At 51.2% G+C, this 19,873-nt stretch overlaps 1 protein-coding gene across 3 annotated transcripts in view; it reads left to right on the top strand.

Moving 5' to 3' along the window:
* The window catches only part of DGKD (diacylglycerol kinase delta), a 113,212-nt gene that overhangs the window by 71,446 nt on the left and 21,893 nt on the right, over positions 1–19,873 (top strand). For all 3 annotated transcript variants that reach the window (XM_044241882.1, XM_044241883.1, XM_044241884.1), the window contains 15 exons: positions 1,517–1,621; positions 1,880–2,012; positions 3,265–3,371; positions 3,723–3,848; positions 3,978–4,080; positions 4,704–4,866; positions 7,876–7,984; positions 11,136–11,275; positions 12,426–12,510; positions 13,694–13,788; positions 13,894–13,993; positions 14,070–14,343; positions 15,683–15,832; positions 16,707–16,835; positions 18,298–18,394. In XM_044241882.1, the coding sequence (XP_044097817.1) occupies positions 1,517–1,621; positions 1,880–2,012; positions 3,265–3,371; positions 3,723–3,848; positions 3,978–4,080; positions 4,704–4,866; positions 7,876–7,984; positions 11,136–11,275; positions 12,426–12,510; positions 13,694–13,788; positions 13,894–13,993; positions 14,070–14,343; positions 15,683–15,832; positions 16,707–16,835; positions 18,298–18,394 (1,916 nt within the window). The remainder of the gene's footprint in view (positions 1–1,516; positions 1,622–1,879; positions 2,013–3,264; positions 3,372–3,722; positions 3,849–3,977; positions 4,081–4,703; positions 4,867–7,875; positions 7,985–11,135; positions 11,276–12,425; positions 12,511–13,693; positions 13,789–13,893; positions 13,994–14,069; positions 14,344–15,682; positions 15,833–16,706; positions 16,836–18,297; positions 18,395–19,873) is intronic.

The following is a 19,873-nucleotide window of genomic DNA, read 5'->3' on the forward strand; positions in this document are numbered from 1 at the left end:
GACCTGTTAATAGAGACCTGGTTGAATAGACTGTGGTGCTTCTGTCCAGCGGAGCCTTGTGCAGCTGTAAGGGGGAGTAAGGGAACACACCGTGTTGCTGAGGAGAGGTGGGCAGGGTAGATAATAAATGAAAAAGCAAAGGCAGAGAAAAATATGTGTGATTTACTACTGTTTTAAAAAGGGGGTCTATGAATAGATATATATCTATAATAGATAGAGATATATGTGTTTGCATCTGTCTTAAAAAGGAGGGATAGGGGCGCCTGGGTGGCTCAGTGGGTTAAGCCTCTACCTTCGGCTCGGGTCATGATCCCAGGGTGCTGGGATCAAGCCCCACATCGGGCTCTCTGCTTAGCAGGGAGCCTGCTTCCTCCTCTCTCTCTGCCTGCCTCTCTGCCTACTTGTGATCTCTCTCTCTATCCGATAAATAAATAAAAATATTAAAAAAAAAAAAGGAGGGATAAACCATACTTATCCTTACTTTTTAAAAGCTGCTGATGAGGAAAGGAAGGAACCAGGGTTGGGGAGACACAAGTCAAAGGTGAACCTCTGACTGTACCTGTTTTTTAGATTTGACTTTGGAACCATGTAGATATTTTCCATCGTTACAAAACAAAATACGTAAAATGTTACAACGTTTGACAATGTTTTCCAAAATTTTAAAATTTTTCCCTAAAAAGTTTATACTGTATTTAGCTCCCATCATTGCTTGAGGAGAGCTCTTTTCTCCCATACTTCTGCAACACCAGATTACCATCTTTCAAAACTTTGCCAGTCTGATAGGTGAAAAATAGTTGGCTTCTTTCATCTGTGTTCCCCAATGACTAGAGCAGTTAAGCATCTTTTTATTTATTAGCGCTTTGTATTTCTTCTGTGAAATGCAAGTTCATGGCTTTTCTTGGTAAGAAAGATTTTTCTATTGATTTGTAAAAACTCTTTATATGTTGTAGATACAATTTTCATTTGTTGATTATTACCAGGTTCTTGACCTCATTTCCAGTTAAGTTGTTCAAGCCCTTGAGTATAGTAGCTGGTTGTTTTTCTCTTGTCACACAGTACAGAGTTTTATACAAGAACATTATGTATGATACATTTGAAATGTTAACATCATATTTAGAGTAACTTGGACGATATTTTCCTAGACTGTTCAGGTGCTGGACCTCAATCTGTGAGCTCTTTGGAGTGATAGCAGTTGTGTTTTCTTTCCTTTTTAAAAATTTCCTGTGGCTTATTACCATGGCCTAAGTGGTAGGTGGTTGGTGAATGTCTGCTGAAGTTGGTTTTTGGTGAATGTATAAACTAAATTTGATTGTCTTTTGAGTTTGAGACTTTTCTTGATTTTTAATGATCCATGATGATCATTTTTATGTTTGGTTCAATTGAGAATCTGAACGAGTCTGCCCTTTTTCATTAAAAAAATATATATGGTGAAAGTAGATTTTTGGAAGTTTGTATAGTTGTTAGTGTTTGTCCTTTGTTCATTGCTCTATAGCCTATATTTCTTGTTTCTTTCTAGGTCATCACTCCGTGTAGGAAACTCATCTTGTGTGCCGATAACAGGAAGGAAATGGAAGAGTGGATTGCAGCACTGAAAACCGTCCAGAACAGGGAGCACTTTGAGGTCTGGAAAGAGAAATATCCCTTCTTATTGCCAACCCGTTAATATTCTGCCGTCGAGCATCAGCCATGTGTGGACTGAGCCGTCTGACACTCACTTTATCGCATATTCCTGGTAAAATTAAGGCTCGTTCCTTGTCCTTTCGGCTGATGCTGTTCTCCTCTCCTCTCTTGGAAACTTTATTGAATCCCATTGAAGTTACCACATTCAAGGATGTCGAAGGGACACCTTATCTTTGCCATCCCTCTTCTGTTCTTGCAGCCTACCCAGTATAGCATGGACCATTTCTCAGGGATGCACAACTGGTACGCCTGCTCCCATGCGAGGCCGACCTACTGCAACGTGTGCCGGGAGGCTCTGTCCGGGGTCACATCTCACGGATTGTCCTGTGAAGGTATGAGCAGCATGGTACTCTGCTGGGAAACGTGGTCTGAGGTTGGACCTGATGAAACCTTAGAAACTCTTGAATGGTCCCCACAAATCAGTCAGTAGAAAGTAATTTCTGGGACTCCATGCTTGTTTATTTTATCTACTAAGGAGTCTGATAAATTATTTTGTATTAGTAACGGAACAAAGTAAAAAGTGAAGTAGTGGTAATGAGACACCGAGAGGAAACATGAAGAACACAGAGGAAAAGAGGTTACAAATCTATGCTCCCCGAGGTAGGTATGTCCTTCAGTAAACTGAGCTGTGATAAACCCATTAAATGTGGTCTTCCGGACCTGGAGGGCAGCTTATAATGGCACACAGAACAGAGGGCAGGAGTGGAGGCAGACCAGTCCTGGACCCTGGGCCAGTTCCCTCCCTGCTCCTGTTCTTGTACTGCCTGTGAGGTTAAGAATGGTTTGTACATTTTAAATGGTCGGGGGGTGCCTGCGTGGCTCAGTTGGTGAAGCGTCCAGCTCTTGATTTTAACTCAGCTTATGATCTCAGGGTTGTGAGATCGAGCCCCATGTTGAGTTCAATGCTCAGCACAGAGTCTGTCCCTCTCCCTCCCTCTCTGTCCATGCCACACCTTCCCCGCATGCATTCTCACACTCTCTTGAATTTAAAAAAAAAAAAAAAACTTTTTAAAGATTTATTTATTTGACAGAGTGAGAGTGTAAGCAAGGGGTGAGACAGAGGGAGAGAGAAAAGCAGACTTCTCACTGAGCTTGGAGCCCAGCATGGGGCTCTGTCCCAGGACCCTGAGGCGAACCTGAGCTGAAATCAAGAGTTGGGCACTTAACTGACTCAGCCATTCACGTACCCATAAATAAATAAAATCTTTTAAAAAATGGTGGAAAAAAAGAGAGACAATTTGGTGACATAGAAATCCTGTGATTTTTAAATTTTGGTGACTGTACTTGCAGCATGGTTCGCAGTGGCACTCGTGCTGCTGGGCAGGGCTGAGGAGTCGGGTCAGAGCCCATGTGCAGTCCCACGAAGCGAACGCCTGTGGTTCTGGATGCTGGTCTCACTGTGCTCAGACTCTGCGCGTGCCCCCGCTCTGTCATTTACAACACGGAGTGTGTTCATTGTTTGTTCCCAGCGGTCCTGGAAGAGCAGGGCAGGTCGTGCTGGACCGCCTCCTCAAGCACGGGGAGCACTGTGCTGAGCGAGGCTCGGGGTCGAGGCTTGACGGTCCTGCATCTGTTCTCTCACAGTGTGCAAATTTAAGGCCCACAAGCGGTGTGCAGTGCGCGCAACCAACAACTGCAAGTGGACCACGCTGGCCTCCATCGGGAAGGACATCATTGAGGATGAGGATGGGGTATGCATGGGGGACCCTGACAACCCTGCACCGACCCTCTCCCCCTCATGCTGGCATTGGGGCAGGGGGCCCTCTGCCTCCACTGGCCTGTGCTCACTTCTGCTCGCACTGGGTGTGGGGGGCTCAGCATGGTCCACTGCGCCTCTCAGCCTGTCCCTGTGAGTCGTGCTGTGCCCACTGGCAGCAGGAGTGGGGTGCCGGGCAGCATGCTGCAGACCCTGCCCTCCCCCTGCTTATGTCGGGGAGCAGGTCTTTGTTGAGTTATTCCAGAGCGTTTTCACATGAGGGCTTCCTGGCCTGTGTGTGGGGCTCTGGGGACGTCCTTAGTGCACACGTCTCTGTGCTTTGCAGATTGCCATGCCGCATCAGTGGCTGGAAGGAAACCTGCCTGTGAGTGCCAAGTGCACAGTGTGCGACAAGACATGTGGCAGTGTGCTACGCCTGCAGGACTGGCGCTGCCTCTGGTGTAAGGCCATGGTGAGTGGGCAGGCTGCACGGGCCTGGCATCTGCTCCCTGTGCGTTCTCAGCTGGTCCCGAAGTGCCCATTCCCGAAGTGGCAGGGAGTGTTCCGGGGGCTGCCGGTGACCCCTTGTGATGTGTTTCAGGTGCATACGTCCTGTAAAGAGTCCTTACAGACCAAGTGCCCGCTGGGCCTGTGCAAGGTGTCGGTCATCCCACCCACAGCGCTCAACAGCATCGATTCTGACGGTGGGTGCTTCGTGCTCTCCTGGCTCACCCACATTCTCCCCTTCCCTGCACCAGGATGAGTGATGCTGGTGATTTGGGGATGATGTCGGGAAGTGGTCAGGCATGGTGGCTGGGGTGAGAAGATGTACACAGAGGTGGTAAAGGAGTCTGGTGGCCATTGAGTACGCTTGGACGGGAGCTGGTGCACTGTGCTCTCCATCTGCTGGCTTCCATCGAGCAGCAGATGTGAACCAGTGTGCTCACCTGCACCTGCTCCCCTGTCTAGGTGGTAGATGATGGTGTGTATTCACAGGCCTTGGTAGAAGGTGGGAAACTGGAGTATGGATCTTAGGAACTAGCTCCTCCAGACTGAGAGCAAGGGAAGGACAGCAGTGAGGTACATGGTCTTTCTGAACTTGAGTCATGTAAGCATAAAGTCAAACTGCCTGGGACCCCCATCCTTCTCCATGGGGAATGGGGATGGGGAAGATTGTTTCTTGATCTCTCTGGCTGGTGACTGGGCACACACGTGGAAGTTACAGGTCTCTTGCAGGTGTTGGCTGCTTTTTTATATGATGGGGCCCCTGCTGGGCTTTTGGACAGCTTTCTCATTTTTCCCTCTCCCTTTCCATCCTCACATCCAGGCTTCTGGAAGGCCACGTGCCCTCCATCCTGCACAAGCCCACTGTTGGTCTTTGTCAATTCGAAAAGTGGTGACAACCAGGGTGTGAAGTTCCTCAGAAGATTCAAACAGCTGCTGAACCCTGCCCAGGTCTTTGACCTCATGAATGGAGGACCACACCTCGGGTAGGAAGCTTATAAAGTCGAAGCTTATAAAGTTTTGGAGTTCTAAAAACATTTGAAGATAATGCATTGCTCGTGAACTAAATGATTCAAAGATACAGACAAATTTAAATAAGAAATAAAAATAGTCTCTGTTGAACAGTGAGTAGAGCTGCTTGTCTCTCTAGCTTTCATGTGTGTCTTTCAGTTGTACAGACACACTTTGAAATTGGTTCCCTCCTGTTATCTCCTATCACAATGGCCTGCTTTTTGTGTCTGTCAGCATGGGCGTGTCCTCACACCAGCCATTACAGGTCCTCTCGTTCTCTGTAGTGGAGCCTGGGACTGAGGAGGCCATGTTTCTCCAGTGAGGTTCCCAGGGAGAGTCTTCATCTGGGGGGACACAGGAGGTCTCTTATCTCACAGGTACCCTGTACTTACAGGGACCGTGACGTGTGCAGACATGTGAAGCCCAGTGTGTACGGCAAAGTAATTAGGCCTTTCTCTGTTAGCTGGGGATGTGAGGTGTGTTCTTTTTCCTTTTGTACATTGTGTAGTTTGTGGAGAACATTTGCTGCTGTAATGAACTGTTAGATTCCTTGCTTGGCAGCACCAGTTCAAGGTAGGGCTCTAGGAGGTGGCCTTGCCTGGAAGGGAGATTGTCCAGGATATTTGCTGGGGAAAGAGCTTGCAGAATGTGTTCTCTGGTGTGTTTTGGCCTCGGAGGCTCTTGGGAGTGTGTTGTTCTGGAACCTTGTGTTGGGCCCCTGTCAGGGGAAAGGAGCATGCCCGCTGGCGCCCTAGGGGTCTGGCATGTCGCTTTTCCTCATGGGCAGCAAGGCCCTGCTGGGAAGCAGTCACGGGTGGCAGCTTGCTGGCCTGGTCCTGAGAGGCCATGCTCCACGCATTTCTGCACATGGACTGCTCAACTGTTGGTCTGTGTGTGGGAGCACATTCACTCTTGGTTTGAGAGTCTTTAAAAAAAGAAAAGTCATTTTAGTTAAAAAATGGCACTAGTGGTGGGATCATCACAAGCCTTTGTATCCCAAACTGGGCCTGTAGACAGCCGGGGGTGGGGGGGGCAGATCGTTGGGTGGAGCCTGTGGAATGGGTGGGGCAGGCCCTGCAAACCCCCGACTGCCCCCTGCAGTCGGCCCTAGGAGTTCCCTGGGGACCAGCCCCCTGTGGGAGCCCCCGTGGAGATGCCGTGGGTGTTGGTTTAGTAAGTTCCTGTTTCTGGGAAGCAGCCTTGACCTCCTGCAGTTCACCACAAAACTTGGAGGCCCTGCTTCATTTTCCTGGTTCCCAGTCTGGATGTGTCCCATCTTCTCCAGAGAAGGAAGGCCTGAGAGAGACCAGTGTTCGCAAGAGAGCATACGTGGCCATTTCTCTCACAACCTAAAGGTCAGGCGCAGTCTTGTTGCTTCAGGCCCTCAGCCCTGCTGATAGCCTCAGTTTTGTGCTGTGTCACTCATCCCTGTTTGTTTTGTGAGGACTTCTCTGGCCAGGACTCTGTGCCAGCTGCAAGGGCAAGTAAGGTAGGGACCTTGTTTTCAGGGTGCCCAACACACAAACGGGTAGTCAAGGTCACAGAACAGGACAATCTGTGGCGTGACCAGGGCTATGTACAGATTGTTTAGGAGCCCAGGGAAGGGGCATACAAATGAACTGGAGAGTCTCTTAGTCTCTCTGCCGAGCTGGCGCTGGAGAAGAGTTAGTGTTCCAGTGGCACAGAGGGAGGCGGGCAGCCTGGTAGGCAGAGGGCGCTCGTGTGCAGAGAGGGGAGGACATGGTGGGGTGGCTGGGAAAGCTGTGGAGCTGGGACAGGTAGCAGGCAGCTCCAGGCCGAGAGGTTTGAGCATTTGTTGGAAACAAGTGGCAGCTTCTTCTTCTTCTTCTTCTTTTTTTTTTTTTAAGATTTTATTTATTTATTTGACAGATTACAAGTAGGCAGAGAGGCAGGCAGAGAGAGAGAGAGGAGAAAGCAGGCTCCCTGCTGAGCAGAGAGCCCGATGCGGGGCTCGATCCCAGGACCCTGGGATCATGACCGGAGCCGAAGGCAGAGGCTTTAACCCACTGAGCCACCCAGGCGCCCTGAAGTGGCAGCTTCTAAAGCTAGACAGTTAGGGTGCCAGGGGGGCTCAGTCAGTTACGCATCAAACTCTTGATTTCAACTCAGGTCTTGATCTCAGGGTTATGAGTTCAAGCTCCAAGTTGGGCTCCCTGCTGGGTATGAAGCCTATTTAAAATAATAAAGCTAGGGGTACCTGGGTGGATCGAGGCCCAAGTAGGGCTCTCTGCTCAGCAGGGAGCCTGCTTCTCTCTCTCTCTGCCTGCTGTGATCTCTGTCTGTCAAATAAATAAATAAAATCTTTTAAAATATAATGATAATAAAGCTAGAGACTCGGCAAGACTTTTGGGAAGGTCATGCTGGTGGCATGAATTGGAGGGTTCCCTAAGGAGATGTGAGGTAGGGAGGAGGCTGCCGTTCTCTGAGGAAGGAAGCACTTCGAGGAGGTGCCTGTAGAATATGGAGTGACATGTTCTTGTAGACGGGTGAAGTGTTTTCCTTCAGGAAAGCCTGGAGGACATCATTCAGGGTCATTGGTATCTGTGTGGTCCCTGAAGCCAAAACCCAGAGAAGGCCTCTCAGGAGGAGGGTGAGGAATGAGCAGAAGGCTGTGGTGTTCTGAAGGGACATTGTCTGTAGCAGGTGCCCAAGAGGAGCATAGGAGGGAGATGGAGACAGATTTGAGGGGAACTTGATGGATCTCACACCTGGGAGGGAGGGGCAGTAGTAGCCTAGGGCTCCTGAGCTATGTGAGTGAGGGGCAGTGGGCACAGAGGCATGGGTGGGCAGCCCAGTGGGCTGAGCCTGAGCACACCTGGGCTCTGGCTCCCAGAGGCCTGTTCACAGTGGGGACACAGGTCAGCCAAAAGCAGTGCAGTGGGGCCTTTTGGCTCAGGACTTGCTGACCATCATTTGTCCTTTAGAATGGACCTCATTTCTTTGACATTCTCTTTTCTCTGCAGCTTACGCTTATTCCAGAAGTTTGATACATTCCGGATTCTGGTTTGTGGTGGGGATGGCAGTGTTGGCTGGGTTCTCTCTGAAATCGACAGCCTCAATCTTCATAAACAGGTACGTGGCCATGTAGGGGCCCAGCCAGGGGAGAGTGATGCTCTGGTTCCATGATGCTCCTTGTCCCCTTGGCAGGGTGTGGCGAGGGTCTCAGAGGGAAGAGCGGGCAGCCTGATGGCATCACAAGGCTCAGGAGCTGTGCTGTAGGAATGGGAACATCACAGTTAGAAGTGAAGGGAGCTACGAAAGAAATTCCAGTCCTTGGAGGTCCCAGGCAGGAGCAAGTTGAATGGGACTGCCATCCCACGGCGCCCCACTGGCTTCTCTTGGGTAGTGGTAGAATCTGCAGCTTGCGGGGAGAGAGCAGAAGTAAACGAGAACGTTAGGTCACTGGGTTCACTGGACTTAATGTCTTTTTTTGTTTCTTTCTTTTTTTTTTTTTTTTTAATTTTCATGCTATTAAATTAAAAATAGATTTTCCTGTTTGAAAAACAAAAAAAATGTTCATTGATTTTCCACTTTGCTCCATCATCCTCATTCCCCACCCCCCAGCATTAACCACTGCCACTAACATTTCAGTGACTCTCTTTCAGCCCTTCTGTCGACATGTATATATAGTGTAAGATATGATGCTGTTTTAATTTAAACAGATTCACATTACACATGGTCCTGTTACTGTGTTTTGCCTTGTGCCGCTCATCAGTAAATAGAAAGCCTTGCGATGGTTTTCCATCGGTGGAGCCGTGTGGCCCAGGTTGTCTTGCCTCCCTGCTCTGTGCTGGCTGTGGTTGCTCTTGGCCGGTGCTGCGCCAGTTTCCCTTCCTGATGCTGCAAAAGCTGTCCCTTCCCCTTCACTGTCTATTGCTTCTCTTCCTAGTTTTGCCTAAGTAGACAAAAAAGGTAGGCTTGATTTTGATTTCTTCAATACTGATGAAGTCAAACATCTCGGTTAACTATGAATTTTTAGATGAATCAGGTGTTCATGTTTTTTGTCTAGTTTTCTGTTATGATATTTACCTTTTTAAAACATTTGATTTCTAAGAATTATTGTTATATTAGGAATATAAATTTCTCATTTGTCCTATTTTTCCTAGTTTGTCATTTGCTTTCAACATAGGTTTTTCAAATCTTCGACCTGACTTGGGCATGTTTTTCAGAGATGTAGCCTTGTCTCCTGACTCTTAGTGTTGCTGGTCTCAGTAGGTGGGTGGACTTCTGTTGTCTGTGGTGAGCCCTGGGCCTGGGGATGATGCGGAGAGGCGGCCCATCTGAACCGGGCCTGTGCAGGTGGACTGCTCCGCTCAGGCACATACTGCCCCCTTGTGGTGAAGGTGGACTAGTACACTTGGGTCCGGGATTATTTACAAAGTTCATTATCACGAGTCAGGAAGCCAGGGAGGCCAGTCATCTCCTTACATCCATTCCGCTGAGTTCACTGAGCATCCATCTCCTTTGGCTTCTCTGTGGCACTTGGTCCTGGTCACTCCCCCAGTTGCCTGGCTTCCCTGATATCCCACCCTCACCCTTTCTCTGTTTCTCTTTTTCCTGGCTGCCCTCTGGCCTGCCTCCTTGCCTCAGAGTGCCTCAGGCCTGGCATTTTCAGCACAGAGCCTACTGCTCAGCCCTACCCAGCCTGCATTTCTTTCCCTGGAGTCTGAAAATACCGTCCACCAGACATCTAAGCCAGCAATCCGACAGTCATTCTGGATTCTTCCTCGCCCTCCCTCATGTTGTAGTTAATCACTGGCCTTAACACTCCAGTGTCTAGGCCACTTCCTGTGTGCTGCTGAGTACACCTCACCTGACCCCGGGCCTCTGTCCATCTAGGCCTCTGTCCAACTGCTCCTTACTCAGGGCCTTCCCCACGGGCAGTTTTGCACACTCACCCTCATTCATTCTAACTGAGCATTCTTTGGTGGCTCCTTGGCTTTCAGATAAAGTTCAGACTTAACAGAGTTTATTGGAGCTCCTGGTGTGGCTCCTTCATCTCTGTTTCTCTGACTTCCTCACTCCTGATGGGGCAGGTGGGTGTCTTCACAGTAGTGAAAACACTACTGTGTCTTCAGCTCGAAGCCTGCTCCTTTTCTTTAAGGCTCTGGCACCTGGTACTCCCTGCATGGTGCTGGGCCTCCTTGTCCTTGCAGAGGACCAACTGTGCTTCCACACGCTGCATGTGGAGCTGGAGGCTGAGTTCTTGGGCATCCAGCATATAGGGAGCTCTCTGAGCCCAAACTGGCCCGATGAGAGTTCCAGCTGGAGGGCCAGGCCTGAGCAGTGCACACTGTCACTCTGGGGAGGGTCAGGTGGAAGGCTGGAGGCCGAATGCGGGGGGATGTGCTCAGGTTTGGTGACTAGACTGTTGATGTCCTGGCCCCTCTTTTTTTTTTTTTTTTTTTTTAAAGAAACATATAATGTATTTTTAGCCCCAGGGGTACAGGTCTGTGAATCACCAGGTTTACACACTTCACAGCACTCACCATAGCACATACCCTCCCCAATGTCCATAACCCCACCACCCTCTCCCTACCCCCCTCCCCCCGCCACCCTCAGTTTGTTTTGTGACATTAAGAGTCTCTTATGGTTTGTCTCCCTCCCGATCCCATCTTGTTTCTTTTATTCTTTTCCTACCTTCCAAACCCCCCACATTGCATCTCCACTTCCTCATATCAGGGAGGTCGTATGTTAATTTTCTTTCTCTGATTGACTTATTTTGCTAAGCATGATACCCTCTAGTTCCATCCACGTCATCGCAAATGGCAAGATTTCATTTCTTTTATGCTGGTCCCTGTTTTTGATAAGACTTAGAAGCCAGGAGTGAAATGACACTGGTGATGTTTTTGGAAGCTGATCCTGGCATTAGTGAGTAAGATGTAGTGGATGGAAAGGTAGTGGGGGAGCTCAGAGAACGATTCTCTATAAAGAAAGGGACAGGATTGTGGCCAGAGCAGTGAAAATGGGAAGGAAAGGAGTTTCAAAATTTGTATCAGAGAGATCATAGAGGATTAAGTGTCAAGATGAGAAATGGGTGTGGGAGAGGGTGGCTCAGATGGTTCTGTAATCTCTCAGCTTAGAAGACCCTCAGTGGTCTCCTGTGGGCTCTGCCTAGATTATGGGATCCCACCCATCTTAGAGGAGAATCTCACTGAACTTAGCTGCCTGTGTAGGTAATGAGGGTGTTTAATGCCGTGTCTTCCCCTCTGTGTCCTGCCAGTGTCAGCTGGGAGTGTTGCCCCTTGGCACAGGGAACGACCTGGCTCGAGTGTTAGGCTGGGGCTCAGCCTGTGACGACGACACCCAGCTCCCGCAGATCTTGGAAAAGCTGGAACGAGCCAGCACCAAGATGCTGGACCGGTGAGTGGTGGGTGTTCTTGTGCCACACAAGGCAGGTCACCTTGACCAGGGATTAGTGGGACTCCCCAGAGAATGTAGAAATTTCTACCCGTTTGTAGAAATTGGACCTGAATGAGAATGATTGAATCAGTGTTTGCACCTGAAACTAATATGAACACTGGACGAGAATTACACTTTGGTAAGAAACATGGAAGAATCAGACAGATCTGGGATGTAAATCCCTGCCCTGTCACTGAGAGTTGCATGAACTTGAGTATTTTACTCAGTCTTGCTGTGTCTTAGATTCCTTGTTAGGAAAAGAAGAAAATCCCAGCTACCTTGCGGGGTGTTGAGAGATGGAGAGTTAATTTATTTGGTAAATTCAGCTAGAGTCTGTTGGAAAAAAATTACACCTGATTAGGAATTCTTTTATTCTGGTAGTTTCTGACTTTTCATCAGGTTATGCAGAAGGTAAAAGCAACCAGAATAGGTGAGGAACCGGGCCCTTGTGCTCGGATATGGGGAGGCCTTGGGGTGTTGGAGAGGGCGGCTCTGCCCCTTGTGGACACTGAGCAGAGTCGGCCTTATCACAAGGCAGGGCAATCCCGTTTCCCCATGTTCTGTTCCCAGAAGAATCTGAGTTCTGGGTAATTGTCCTGGGTAAGTTGAAAAATATTTTGGCATCCTTTTTGAGTGAGCTACTTTTAGTTCTGAGCTAGAAGTAGGAAATCCCACTAAGCACATGCCTGTGGGAAATTGGCCTCACTGAAAACGCTTCATGGTCTTGGGAAGGATCCTGCAGTTGCGATTGACAGTGTGATTTTGAGCGCACACTGGCTGTCCTGCTGTGTCTTCTCTCTTTAAGGGAGGTGTCTGTGCCTTTGGAGCCTGTGAAATGCTCACACCTGGGGAGCTGGCTACTGGCTGGGTCGGGGGAGGGTGTTGGGGAGGTTTAGCATTCTGCAGAAGGGGAACCTTTCTCTTGTGGAAGCAGGTGTTCCTTCCTGGGATCCTTTCCCCCTCCTTCAGGAGGGCTGTATGCCTTACTGGTTGTGACGCTTGTTCTCAGTTGTGGGCCGCAGAGTGGAGAGAAAGGGCTTCCGGATAAAGTCAGAGTGTTAGCTTTCCAGGGGCTGGGCTGACCTGCTGACGGCTGCCTCCCTGTGTGCAGGTGGAGTGTCATGGCTTATGAGACCAAACTCCCGCGGCAGGCCTCCTCTTCCATGGGCACCGAAGACTTCAGTGAGGGCTCTGAGGTATTTGCTGTTTCCCCCACCGGGCATCATCTTTCCAGCCCACTCACCAGTTCAGGCCTCGTCCCCCGCCCTCCGGTGATGAGCCTCTCTATAAATGTCCAGCCTGAGGTTAGACCCGCAGAGGTATGGGCTCAGCCCCAGGTGGTACCGGAGCTGAGTGAATTCCGACTACCTTGTGGGCTTTGGGGTCATCTGGGGGGCTTCCTGGGGTTACTCCAGCATTTGGGATCCCTTGTGATGACTTAGGACTTCCTGCTGTCACAGCATACATTCCCGAGACTGTTCCTGTGTGCCCATCGTCCCCACCAGGCCCCAGGCTCCCTCTCCGGACCCACCTTCTCTAGACCCCCCTTCATCTTGCTGCCCTTATGGTCAGCCTGTGCTAGTTCAGGGTTCAGCTCTTCTCTTCATTTTGTGGGACTTAATGGTCCCCTCAGGGCCTAGATTTTGCCCAGACCAGTGCAGCACTGGGCACATAGCCGTGCTCCTCCCCCTGGGCAGGCTGGCTGCTGGCTGAGTGGAGAGAATGCTCTGCCAAGGGCTGTCTCTCCATTGGGAGGGTCAAGGACAGTGGGCTAGGGTAGCGGTCTGCAAACGATGACCCCCCCCCCCGGCTCCAGTCTGCCCATGCCTGCTCCGACCTGGCCAACGAGCAAACTATGGCTTGTACGTTTTGAGGAAGAATATAGACTGTAAAGTCTGAAATATTTACTGTCTGGCTGGCCCTGGGCTTGAGCGTCAAATGTTTGTCACATGGTAACCCCCATTAGCAGGTGGAGGTGAGTGGTGACGGGGTCCTTTACACTGAGAGGAGAGGGGCCAGGGCCAAGTCCTGACCAGAAAGAGAAATGTGTTGTCCACTGGGAATGGAGCCTTAGTTAAGGAGGCCTGCCTGTTGGCCTTGCTGCCATGAGGCCCCAGGATCGAAGATTGCAACTCCCAGTGCGGACTGGGGATGTGTAGTCAGACTAAAGTGGCGCAATCTCTCTGCACTTTGGCTCCACATGGTCTTTTTTGTTAAAATCTGTCTGTTCCCAGCTTGAGGAAACTTTGAAATCTTTCAGCCACACTAGCAAATCTCAGGTTGGCGCGTGAAGGAAGCGGATGCCCCAGGCTAGCCGGGGATGAGGGTGAGTGTGCTGTGAGCTTCTGGTCATGCCTCCCTGTCTTGGGGTAACTGTAGGTGCAACAAATTCTCTTCTATGAAGACTCGGTCGCGGCGCATCTTTCTAAAATCCTGACGTCCGACCAGCACTCGGTGGTGATCTCCTCGGCTAAGTGAGTGCCCGGCAGCCTCGGGGGAGCCAGGGGTCAACCTCACAGGGTGCCCGGTTCCCAGGCAGAACTTTCCCTGGAAGTGTCTTTTCACGTTTCCTCCCACAGAGTGCTCTGTGAGACAGTGAAGGATTTCGTGGCTCGGGTGGGAAAGGCCTATGAGAAGACCACCGAGAGCTCGGAGGAGTCAGAGGTCATGGCCAAGAAGGTTTGTCCCTGTGCCCCTGGGCAGGAGGGTGTGGGACAGAGAAACACTCCGCCCCATTCCGTTTGTTTTCCACTAGTGCTCTGTCCTGAAAGAGAAGCTGGACTCTCTCCTCAAGACCCTGGATGATGAGTCCCAGGCCTCTTCCTCCCTGCCCACCCCGCCCCCCACCATTGCAGAGGAGGTGGAAGATGGAGATGGGGCGGGCAGCGGCTGTGGCTCCACAGGGGACCGCTCGGTGGGGTCGGCATGCCCTGCCCGGCCACAGATATTCCGTCCTCGGGAACAGCTCATGCTCAGAGCCAACAGTCTGAAGAAAGCCATCCGTCAGATCATAGAACACACGGAAAAAGGTAGTGGGTCTCTTAATGATGAAGTAGCTTTCTTTAGTAAGCACTGGGCACTCTGTGTTCCCCCAAACAGGGTGATAAGCAGGAATCCACCATGTAGGTCACAACCAGACCCCCCGAGGTAACTTGCAGCCTGTGTGGTGGCAGCACCTCGTATCCGAGAGCGCGCTGGGGAGCATTCTCTATCTTCACCACACTCGTATCTGATGGAAGGACCGGAGGGAGCAGAAAGTAGAGGGCAGAGCAGGACGGTGCCCCCAGCAGGGGAAAATGTAAACGGGTCCTTGGGTGGGGGACCCGTCCCTGGAAGGGGCCTGGCCTGCGCTAATTGTCGGCCCTTGGGTGCAGCTTGGAAGAAGAAGGCAGTAGCAGCAGATGTGGAGGGAGCCTCTCCAAGGGGAGGTGGGGCTGCCCCTGGGGTGGGGAGTGTTCTGAGAAGAGCCTCACACTTGGAGTGGAGGAGCTCTGAGGAGGCCCTAAGGCAGGGGGGAGGCGTGGGAGAGGTGGGCCTGGCCCTGGGCGGTGGGTGAGGCTGTCAGCTGAGGTCTGGAGAGAGGGGCTGACACAGGGCACTGCTGTGTTGAGGAGTAGGAGGCCAGGTTAGTGCGAGGTGGTCAGAGCAGTGGGGGGCTCTGAGGGGTTCCAGGCTGGGTTAGCCGCTGTATCCCAGGTACTTGGGACCTGGTGGTCAGGCTGCAGACTCTCCATGATGAGCCTGGGGACAGTGGGTAGGCAGACCATGTTGGATTAAAGATTGTGCCAGCTGGTTGCTCCCTTTTTCTAGACTTGGTTTCTAAGCTTTGAAGGGAACACTGCAGGTGCAGGGTGACCTGTGGACTTCTTGCATCCAGGCTCCCTTGCGCTGTGTTGTCCTCAGTCGGTGTGCTCAGAAACCCTCAGAAACCATTTCACCACACTCCCATTCACCCCAGACCCTTCCCAGCAGACTGTCCTCCTTGTCCTTCAATGAGAAGCATGGGTTGTGACCCACCCCCCCAACTCCCACTGCCGTGTGTGCACCAGCCCTGTTACTGGCTGACGGTTGATGGAGGCCCGGTGTGCCCTCATTCTGCTCGCCTTCTCCACATCTTCCAGCCTCTTGGCTCTCCCCCTTTTCCCAGCGTGGCCACGCGGATGCCCAGTGCCTGGCGTTCTTGCAGATCTGGGAGAACAGGGGACAGGGTGGCTGCTTTGGGCTGTGAGCCTTCAGCTGAGAGGACGTCTGAAGAGAGCTCATGGAGGCGAGGAGGGGAGCCCGTGATGCGCAGGAGCTCTGCGGCCCTGCGCCGTCCATGTGCTCTGCTGTCGCGTGCTCAACTGCGGGTGTTCTTTTCTTGCACAGCTGTTGACGAGCAGAACGCCCAGACCCAGGAACAGGAGGGGTTTGCATTAGGTCTCTCCGAGTCAGAGGAGAAAAAAGACCTGAAGTCAGATGACAGAGTGTGTCCCACCGAGAGCTGCGGGGTTGCAAAGGGCAGGAGCCTCCGCAAAGGTATCAGTCAGTCCTGGTGACCCCATTGCTGTGGTTGGGCCCCTGCCACAGTTGGGAAGTTTTAGGTACTTTCTCATAATTGCTTTAGCCACTTGGCAGTGTAAAGTCATGAACACACAGCCTGTTTCCATGCAGCACCTCCCTTGTCTAGGGAGGGTCCAGTAGGACCCCTGTCGGAAGGAGTGTGCTTTCCTCAGAACCTACCCATACACCCCAGACCCAGGCTTAGGCCTGTGGGTCCTCCTGGTGCACCAGAGATCCCAGCCCGGGGCAGGCACCCCTGGCTGCAGCCAGCCAGACACTGCGCTGTGCAAGTTACTCCAGGCCAGGCTGCCTGGCATTTTGGCCAGGGTACCTCCTAGCCCTATGGGGTGTCTGCCAGGGGACACTTATTCCTCCCAGAGCAGCCCCGCAGCCCAGGCTGTTGCTGTGGAGAGGTACTGCCTTCCCCACTATGTGTAGCCCCCTCCCTCGGCGCCTGTACCCCTGCAGGGAGGTGTCTGCCTAAGCATTTTACTCAGTGGTTGTTACTGCTCTGAGCTCCACACTGCCCATGCACGGATGCCCACAACCCAGACTGTGACCCGGAGTCAGCTGGGCCTCCCCATCCCAGTCTTGGCAGTGCCTCTGTCACCCTCCAGATGGCACCCAGACCCACATACCTCTTGGGTCCCTTTCCATTTCCCCTCCTCTCTCTTGGGCCGCTTGATTGGTCTTATACACTCTGCCAGGGGCTGACCAGGGACTGACCAGGGGCTGATGACCTTCCCACTCCCCCCAGCCCTTAGGACGGTTGTTTCTCTAATGACTTCTCCCAGTGCTTCATGATGTTCTATTTTGGATGGTTTTATGGCTTTCTGTTCTGTTTTTGTAGTGTCCAAATCCCCATGTGAGAAGCTGATAAGCAAAGGAAGTTTGTCACTGGGCAGTTCTGCCTCTCTTCCTCCCCAGTCAGGAAACCGGGATGGCCTGCCAGCCCTGAACACCAAGATCCTGTTCTCAAGTGAGTGTCCCCTGCAGGCTGGCTGTGTGTGTCTGTGGGCCGGTGCAGGTGGGGTGCTAACCTGTCAGCTGGCAAGGTCAAGGCCTTTTGCTTTGCCTGGCACTGAGTCTGGGGGAATGAATGAGACCAGGTCCTTGTCCTATGAGACCAGGGCCTTGTCCTTCAAGAGTTTATATATAGGTCTGTGGGAAATAGAGATTGGGTTTCAGAGTTCTGTCATGGCATGTACAGTACCTTTATTTATCATAAAGGACAGCCAGCACTCAAATCGCTGCCAGAGGCCTTGGGAAGATGTCATCAAGGGGGTGATACTTGAGCTGGGTCCTCAAGGATGACTAGGAGTTATCCTGAGTGAAAAGGGTGGAGTGGGTAGGGTGTGATGGGGAGCCAGTCTAGTCATCCTGTCATTTCTAGCATGATTGTAGGAGGCACTACTGGCCACCAGGGGAGTATGTCTCTGACTCTGCTCTCATTTTGCCCAGGTTAGGGTCAAGGTAATCTTCCCTCCAGAGGGACTGTGGCTGTACTCTGTGTCTACAGAAGGAAGGATTAGCACAGGGGGTTGAGGTTGCCGATAAGAGGCCCCTGACCAACTTCCTGAGGCCTCCTGGGCCTGGCAGAGTGCACGCTACACCATCTGCTCCCATAAGTGATTTGGTAATTTCTAGGTGAATCTCAACTGAACAGAGAGAAAATTCCAGAAGTCCATGGGAGATGAGGCTAACGAGATATATTTGGTTAATCAGAGGCATAATTGTCACCAGAAGGGGTTAATTGGCAGAATGTTTAAAATCAGAGCTTCATTTCTCCCTTAATGTTTATGAGTTAAAGTTTATAAATTGGAGCAGGTTCCTTGGGGGTTCCGGACACTCGGGGTGTTCTCTGCTGTACGATTGAACGTTTAGGGTTACTTTTACTGAGAGATTATTTCGGGGAGCTTCTCACGTGTAATGAGAACTATCTTTGTAAACTCTTCTTTACCGTGTCTCCAGGTGGTGGTTTCTGCCACCCGGTGTGTTTCATTTTGCTCTGTGAATAGCGATTTATAATGGTGATTTCTGACCTGAAATACTTAATTGTCAAAATTTGAATCTGTTTATACATCATTTAGAAATAATTTAATTGCAGCAATGTTTTGAAGAATATGTGTTTCTTAGTCTGGAGGACACGACTTCTCTCTCTCTCTCTTTTTTTTTTAAAAGATTTTATTTTTTTTTATTTATTTATCAGAGAGAGAGAGGGAGAGAGAGTGAGCACAGGCAGACAGAGTGGCAGGCAGAGGCAGAGGGAGAAGCAGGCTCCCTGCCAAGCAAGGAGCCTGATGTGGGACTCGATCCCAGGACGCTGGGATCATGACCTGAGCCGAAGGCAGCTGCTTAACCAACTGAGCCACCCAGGCGTCCCACGACTTCTCTTAATTCAGTGAATCTTGACTTACTCTCTTCCCGTTTCCTCCTTACAGACGTGCGGGCTGGGATGTCTGGTTCCTTGCCTGGAGGTTCTGTCATCAGTCGCTTGTTAATTAATGCTGATCCCTTTAACTCGGAACCAGAAAACCTGTGAGTATGGAGGCAAACCAGACGAGCATGTTGTTAAAGGAATGTTGGAGTGCAGAAAACAGATTTGGAATTGGCTGCAGGAATTCATGTACTATTGACTAGGTGATCCTTTTCCAGCTTCGTTAGCTAATAAGGAAAACTCGGAAATTGTGATGCCTCAGCTAAGTGTCTGGTTGGAAACTTCCTGTGATGGGTGTAGCCTATCCTGGCTCATCCCAGCTTCCTGCACGGGTCCTGCCTTAGTTGTTCCTGAGGGGTCTGAGGTTTCAGCAGGTTCAGAAGCTTTTGCTGGGAGCTGACTTGGCCCTTGTTCTTCATTTGCTCCCCAGTCCCCCAGCTGGCCCTGCATTGGCACTTTGTCCTGACACCCTTCCTTTCCCCGCTCTCCCCTGTTGGTGCTGCAGGGGCCTAGGTTCTGGGGCCAAATCTTAGGAGATACTGTCCTGGGTTTGGGATTGCAGGGAGGAAGGCTCCAGGGATGCCCTGTGGGCTGGTGCCATGTTCTTTGCCCTGCTGCTCAGGCACTGAGGACTCTGACGCGGCAGTTCTTGTGTGTATGGAGGCTGGTTCTTGTGTCTGGAGACACACATATTTGAAAACCTGGTTTTCTAGGTTTTCCCTTTTGCTGGCTGATAGCAAGGTCTGGGCGGTGTGGCTGGTGGCAATGGGTTGAATGTGTCTGGTATGGTGAAGGGTGACAGGAATGTGAAGCTTTGCACTGGCTCGGGTGCTTCTGGAGAATGGAGCCCGACGTGTGCAGAGCGGCCTTGGTTCAGATACCTGCTGCCTGATGCTGGCCTCGTCCCAGACCTGACACTGCTGTGTGCCTGCCCCTTACCCTGCCATCCTGCTCTGGTCCTCACCCTCCCCAACACCTTTCCTCAGTAAGGCCAGAGCTCAGCCTTCCGTGAGCGGTACCCACACGGCCTCCAAAGCTAGATTCTTCATTTGTTCCCTTTGCCTGAGATCACTGAAGTGCCACATCTGGCAGCTTAGGTGTCTGTGTCTTTTCCTCTTGCTCTCTTCATGTAGAGCGAGTCTCACCTGGAGAGAGAGGCCGCTCTCCTCCCTCCATGTGGGGTGGCACGTCAGGGCCTGGCTCAGGGGCCCCCAGACTTGTCATTCTTCCTTTGCCTGTAGTGGCTTCCGGGGCCTGGCTGCCTCCCACTTCCCAGGTCCCTGTGTCCAGTTTCTCCATTCTCCTTCCCTTGTCCCCATGCTGTTTTTCTGAATCTGATCCCTCCTTTTTCCTAGGACCTATAAATACTGGTCAGCATGTGGTCTTTTGCTCAGAAAACAGTTCTGTCCAGAGCTTTGCTCTCACTAAGCTGTCAGGCACTTGGATTAGATGTGTCATAAAAACACATCCATGGGGTGATTGCTTCTCAAAGCAGACTTCAAACGCCTGTGAACCTTAAACGTGGTGGTATTCTGACCCCCCCGTGGTATTCCCTGGGGAGTTTGTGGGGGAACAGCCAG

The sequence above is a fragment of the Neovison vison genome, chromosome 3 (genome assembly GCF_020171115.1).
Source record: "Neovison vison isolate M4711 chromosome 3, ASM_NN_V1, whole genome shotgun sequence".
NCBI lineage: Eukaryota > Metazoa > Chordata > Mammalia > Carnivora > Mustelidae > Neogale > Neogale vison.